Below are 6,544 nucleotides of genomic sequence, written 5' to 3'. Positions count from 1 at the left end.
GTGCTACCCTACCTGTGTTTACCTGGAACCGTTGGCAGAACATAACCTTGCAGCCATCCTTCACACAGACTTCTTGGTTTGCTTTCAGCCATTGCAAGAAACGCTCTTCACACATTTTCACTTGTAAACACAGTTACACTAGTGATTTAGGAGTTTTCGGTTTGGAAGGTAGCGTAAACTAACTTGCTGAATACTCAGTTATACTGGAAGTGTGGTATGGTTGTCTCTTGAAATCATGAGCTGGAATCAATAATGCGTTAGGACTAGTATTAAACTTCTTCTTTACAAATGGGACTTTTTGTCCGTTAATTCCTTTAGACAGCTTTTGTGTTGTGTGTTTTTGTTTTTTTCCCTCAACATTTGTCAGGTTGATATGGAGAGAAAGATAAAATTCAAAAGGAAAAAAAAAAAAAAAACAAACAACCCCACGGTCTTATTTATTTATTCTCTTCCTGTAAGACCTATTTTTTAGGTCAGGTGGAGGTGGGGATCTAAGTGGCAGGTACGATGGCCCTTCCCCGCAAAAGGGGAATCTGGCAAATCCAGGTATCACAAATCCCCTCCCGCCCCCAGCCCTCCCCCTGTGTATCACCAGCAGGAGCGCTAATGTATAATACAACAACAAAACAAAACAAAACAAAATTATGGTGCTATTCTTGTAAAACAAGTCTGTATTTTTTAACATCAGTTGATATAAAAAAAAAAAAGAAAAAAAAACTTTTGGTGGAAAGTACAAGGCCGTCTGGGCTTGGTTTTTGTTGCGCTGTTTGCTGCGGTCCGGTTCTTTTTTTCTTCATTTCTCAGTCACGATAAAGGAAGGTTTTGGGTGAAATTTCTGATTTTTCTGGGTTGAGGCTATCTCATGTTAAGGGGGAAAAAAAAAACTCGAATAAATCGCCAAAAAAAAAAGTGAGGGGAAAACCATTTTAAGTGAAAAATCTTGAAACGCCAGGAACCAACACAGCAGCCACGAGGTTTCCGTGACGGGATCTCTTGTCCCATTTGCACCCCAAAACAACTGGGGCCAGGGGAGGCGAGTGCTCAGGACACCAGTTAAAGAAAACCAGTAAAACCAGTGGAGAGGGGGACGCCGAGCCCAATCCTCACACAAATCAGTATGACCACAGCCGGGGGCTGCCCTCCACTCCTCCTCCCCATGGAATTGTGAGTGTAAAAAAAAAAAAAAATTTCAGGAGAGTTTTTGCACACGCTGACGTCTTGTAAAGCAGCTGCACCTTTATGGTTTCATAAAAAGTTACATATGTAAATTCTTCTCTTAAACAGGCTTGCTAATTAGAGGAAAAGCCTCAGTAGTGGATTATATATATATTTTTTTTTATATTTTCTTAAAGAAAATGAGCCCACTGACCCCACAAGAGTTACAAGTGTGCTTGAACTTTGCGTGCAGGAGGCAACAGGCAGCTGCTGACTGGGGAGTTTACGAGTTTCATGACAGTGCTTTTGTTAAAAACCTCAGCTTTCGGGGTCCGTTGATAGCACGGGCACTGCAGTTTTTCATTAAGAGAAATTATGACTTTAAAGGAGTAAAAAAAAAAAAAAAAAAAAAAAAAGCTACTTTGGGGCCCTCAATCTCAATTTTAAACACTCACAGCTGGCAACGCAGCAGCAACGGCTCCTGCTAAAGCACCTGAGGCAGCTTCCACGGGGCTGGGAAACTTAAAAAAAAAAAAGAAATAACAAAAAACCCCAACCATTGGCAGAAGAAATTCATTAAAAAGGATTGGAGGATTAAGAAGGATTTTCAAAATAAAATGCCCTTTGAAAGGCCAAGTGCTTTGCCACATGACCCGGAGGGCATCCCTAATTATTAGTGCCCTGGCTCACCGCACAACTCATTTGGGGCAAAGCTGCTGAGGTTCCTGCTGTGGGCACCCCCCAGAGCCCCCCCAGAATCACCCAGTTAGAAGCAACCCCCCCCCAGCAGGCTGCTCTGGAGGAGAGGAGAGCGTGGGTGATGCCTGGGGCTGCAGACAACGGAATTTTGGGGAGTGTGTGGGGGGAAGTTGTGTCACCCCACAAAGAGAAAGCAGGAGGACAGATGGGTAAAGAGCAAAGTTTTTAAGGAAGATGAGGAAATAGCCAAAAAGAAAGTTCAACTCATCATAAATCAGGGGGTTTACGTAAATTCGTGTGAGATGCTCGTGACAAGAGATTACCAGGGAGGGGGCAGGGTGAGGGTCACTGGGGAAGGGAGGCGCTTTGTCACTCACTGGTTGAATTTTTGGTCTTTGTTCCCCAAAAATCATCAGTAAAAAAAAAGGGGCACTCTGGGGAAAAAAAAAAAAAAAAAAAAAAAGATAGCATGATACCAGTCACGACCCAGGACAAGATTTGACTTCCATGAGGGAAAGCCAGAGCTTTTCTACAAACAAAGGACACGGCCCATTAACATACAACGTGGCTTTAATAAGTAGAATTTAGTGCGAGGAACCGCGCTAGGGCAGAAGTGCCACTTCTTAAAAAAAACCAAACAAACAAACACAAAAACAAAACAGCAAGGGATGTTTTCACCTCACACTCACACAAAATAAAGCATCCTTCACTGAAAAACCCTGTCATCCATGTCCCTCGCAGCCTTCACCTGGGCTTTGTTTCCACACACACTCACCCCGAGGAAACAAGGGCAGCAGCAACCATTGAATTCCCAGAAAAACTACAAAGGGGCAGAAGAAGAATGAAATCCTCCAAGCTGGAAAAAAAAAGATAAAATCGGCAGCAAGAGTCACATCAGGTTGAGTTTTCACATTTATTTAAGAACAGAGTGGATAGCATCCGTGGGGAAGGGGCAGCTCCCGGGAGCGAAGCCTTTGAAACGCCCAACTCCCACCAAAAATCAGTTTAAATCCGCGTTTGTTTGCTGCAGGCGCAAGTACAAAGCCACGCCGAGCTACAAATTCCCCAGTTTCAAACCCCAGAGATGCTGCAGCTGGTGAATGTGGGGGGGAGGAAGGCTCCGAGCCACACGTGGAGGAGGAGGAAGGTTTAATTCACACGGACCCTTCACGCATCCCCAGCAGCGCTGCACTTACTGAGGCTGTCTTCAAAAAAAAAACAAACCAAAAAACAAAAAAAACACCCCAGTGGTTTGGTGCTGGTTTGCTGTAGGTGGCCTCAGCTGCCAGCAAACAAATCCTGCACAACAGAAAAAAGGGTGTTTCAAGGGTTTTTGATTCCTTGTCCTCCTTCTGGGAGAAGTTACAGAGGTGGGAGCCTGCGGCTGAGGGTTCCCTACCAGAACCATCCTTTTGGAGCAAGATCAGCGCTGAAACGAGCCGGTGACGTGCTGCCACTGAACAAAAGTGGAATAAATTAATTGCACGGGACTAATTAGTTGAAGCTGAAAGGACCCGATACAGCACTAAGCTTCAAAACAGCCTAAAAAGTCAACTCTAAATCTCTGGGACCTTCAGACCCCACTGCACGAAGCGCGAGGCTGTTTTCCCTACCAAAAATTAATTCTTCGGAATCGAAGAGGAAGGCAGGGCCAGCACGACCCCGACTTTGGGAAGGGACCTGTTTGCTTGCACACGAACAAACACACAAACACCCCGAGAGGGTTTTGTGAACAGCAGCACAGCCCGGCTGCACGTGGAAGGGCACAGAAAGGACCCAAAGCTTTCAAATATCTCCCCAAGTCACTCGCCATCCCTCTGCTTCCAGTTGAAAAGTCCCTGGTCCCTTCTAGAAATCCATCTGCACGAGGAAAACAGTGGTGGCCTCAGGGCTTGGTCTCAGCTTTGGCCGCGCCCCGTGCTGAGCGGGACAGGGCAGGCAGCGGGTCCTGGGCAGCTGTGGAGTTGGAACTGCAGTCCACGTAGTGGTACGTTTCCAGAGCGCTCTGCGTCACGTGGCCGATGTAGGAGAACTTCACCGACGTCCTGGGAGAGGGGCGGGGGGGGGAAAAAAGAGAGGTTCAGTGTGGACAGGACCTGCAGCAGAATGGCTTTATCAAAATAATTATAAAAAAAAACCAAAACCGCTGAGGTTGGGTTTTACACTCATCACATAACTCTGCTTCCCCCTCGAAAGCTGCAGATTCACTGATTTTCGCTCGCTGTGGTGAGCTCTGGGCACGCCCCCCCCGCCCGTGAGAGCCCAGCGGGGAGCTGTCGGGTGTCTCCTCTGTCTTACATTTCACCCAACTGTGTCAACTGGCCTGGATGAAAAAGCTGACACAGTGAAGCAGGCCGGGGTGTTTGCCAAGCGGGATTTCCCTCGCGGATCCCAGATCTGCTGCGGCAGCGGTTCCCTTTTGAGTCAGGAGCTGAGCAGAGAACCACCTACCTCATGAAGATGACGATGTTATGTACCTTCACCTTGGGAAACGTGCAGAAGAAACTGGAAGGGACAGAAACAAAGAAGTAGGTCAGGACGGGCTAAGCAGGGCTGCAGAGGCACTTGTTTCTCGGGATCTTCTGATGATATTTTCCCTTTGGTGTTAACCCAGCTCAAGCCACGATCCAAAAACCACATCCCAACATCCCAACAAAGCAGCCTTTCAAGTCATTTCTAACAAACAGTTACTTTCCAGGAAATTAGAAGAAAACAAAGTCGTTTCCAGAGCAAGTTGTAACAAAAGCAGCTTAAACCCACGCTCTTCCCCAGCTACGTGCAGCGAGTAGTAAATCCTTACTACACATAGGAGAAGGGTCCACCCAGCTCTGCCTTCACAGTGAAATTCACCTGTAAAAGATAAAAGAAAAAATACATTCACATGCAGCTTGAGAACTCGTTTCTGTCCATCCCTTCCAGAGCCTTCCCTACTTGCTGTTGCCTTTCAGCAAAAGCACAGGCTACAAAGCAAAGCTGTAAGGTACACAAAGCTTTTGACACTCGCGCAGGTTTCGCCCTCGATTTGGTCATGTTTATAATCAAGGGCAATGAAAGGTAGATACCAGTTTGTCGCTCAGAGGCTGGATGCTGGAGACGTTGGTGATCTGCTGGGTTCCCACCACGGTGTTCATGTACTGCACCTGACTAGTCAGGCTGGTCACCGTCACCGAGTAGAAGTTGGAGTTCCTGATGCGTAACGTGGCCTGGATGGAGAGGAGGGGGGAGGACACATGAGTAGCAGTGACCTTTCCTGGCAGCTCAGCACAGAGTTTATTCTCTCAGGAACACAGACACACAAAAAATTTTACCGTGATGGCAAGAATGACAACGGAGTTCTTCTTGTCGAACCAAACCTGAACCACTTTAATACCATCATCATCCACCAGGACAGAGTGCGGGAATAGGAAGAAAATCACCAGCCCCGATACCAGGAGGCAGAGCAGCACCGACAGCAGGACGTAGAGCTTCCTGGAAGAGGCAGGAAAGGGGTCACCTCATTCACCCTAACACAGCGTTTGCAGGAGACTTTGTATCTGAAACCCAACCCAGCCAGTAAACAACATGTATTTGTTCTTCCCCAGAAGAGACACAGAAGTGCTGCTCTAACATTTTCGGTATCTGAAATCACTCACAGGCGTCACCCTTTAAGCAATTTATTTTTTTAGTAATGAGTAACCAAAGAATCATTTTTGCCCCCGTAGGGTTTTCACAGTCTAGTGTTGGTAAGACAGTTTCTTTCTAAAAAAGTTCAGTAAAGGGAGCGGGGATGAAGCGTGTGAGTAGGATCATTGTTTCCACGTTCACTCCACAGTGGGATTTCACAGGAAGTATTTAAATTTACACTTTAAATTGTATTTGTTGGCAGGCTTGGATGAAAAAACCCACTAGATGAAGGAGAGGCTGCGGGGTTTAATTGCAGCAGTACAAGACAAAAGAGCCCTGTTTGCTCTTTGCAAAGATGTAATTACTGTCTCGGTACACACTTACGTTCTCTGTGGACGAAGCCGCTGGTCACTGTAGGGTATCAGAGCCACCAACTCATTTACCTGCTCTGGAAAGCAGAAGGAACACGTTAAATCCCATATGCATGCTCATGTAAATAAGCAACGCTTTCTTTTTGTATTTAAACCCGAGAGGAGCAGTCACCTGTGGGAATGCAGCCGGTGCCTTGGCAAGTGGGACAGGTGATGCTGTCCTGACCCGTGAATTCGACATATGGAAACTTGGCAATGTCTTCCACACGGTCTCGGCTATCGAGTAAGTCGTCATCGTCATCCTCAGGCTTCTTGCTCTGCCTTGAGGTGGAGTTATTGACAGAGAGGGAAAGCACAGAACCCATGGCTGCTGCGGGGGAAGAGCCGCATAATCTAGGAGAGAGGCAGCAAGAGCAGCCCTGGTCATTGAACAGGCTCACACCTGCTCCGGGCCAAGAAGAAAACCTGACCCTGAACTCAGGTGTGAAGGGAACAACCGCCCCCTCCAGAGAGCCATCCCCAACACCCCCTAGAGAAACACCTCCACAGCGAGACACTCTCCTGGGGGTCCAGCACCCACCACAGAGCGCCTCCCCCCATCCTCCAGAGGTGACTCCCACGCCAAGGGACCCCCTGCTTCGGGACACCTCGATGGAGGGTTGTTTCCAGACAGCCCCTTAAACAGAGACACCCCCCCCACAACCTCCACAGCTGTC

The 6,544-nt window shown here is 47.5% G+C and overlaps 1 protein-coding gene across 1 annotated transcript; it reads right to left on the bottom strand.

Moving 5' to 3' along the window:
* Window positions 1-2,751: 2,751 nt before the first annotated feature.
* On the bottom strand, window positions 2,752-6,386 carry TMEM106C (transmembrane protein 106C). The gene is made up of 7 exons (XM_026867399.1): window positions 6,001-6,386; window positions 5,842-5,905; window positions 5,163-5,322; window positions 4,917-5,057; window positions 4,655-4,704; window positions 4,306-4,359; window positions 2,752-3,899 (listed from the first exon to the last, which is right to left on the bottom strand). The coding sequence occupies exons 1-7, from the start codon at window positions 6,191-6,193 to the stop codon at window positions 3,740-3,742; spliced, it is 822 nt and encodes a 273-aa protein (XP_026723200.1). The 5' UTR covers window positions 6,194-6,386; the 3' UTR covers window positions 2,752-3,739.
* Window positions 6,387-6,544: the final 158 nt, after the last annotated feature.

Source organism: Athene cunicularia, unplaced genomic scaffold, assembly GCF_003259725.1.
Source record: "Athene cunicularia isolate RWA unplaced genomic scaffold, athCun1 SCF_34, whole genome shotgun sequence".
NCBI lineage: Eukaryota > Metazoa > Chordata > Aves > Strigiformes > Strigidae > Athene > Athene cunicularia.
Note: the sequence above shows the minus strand (reverse complement) of the source record. Positions and strands in the feature narration are given on the sequence as shown.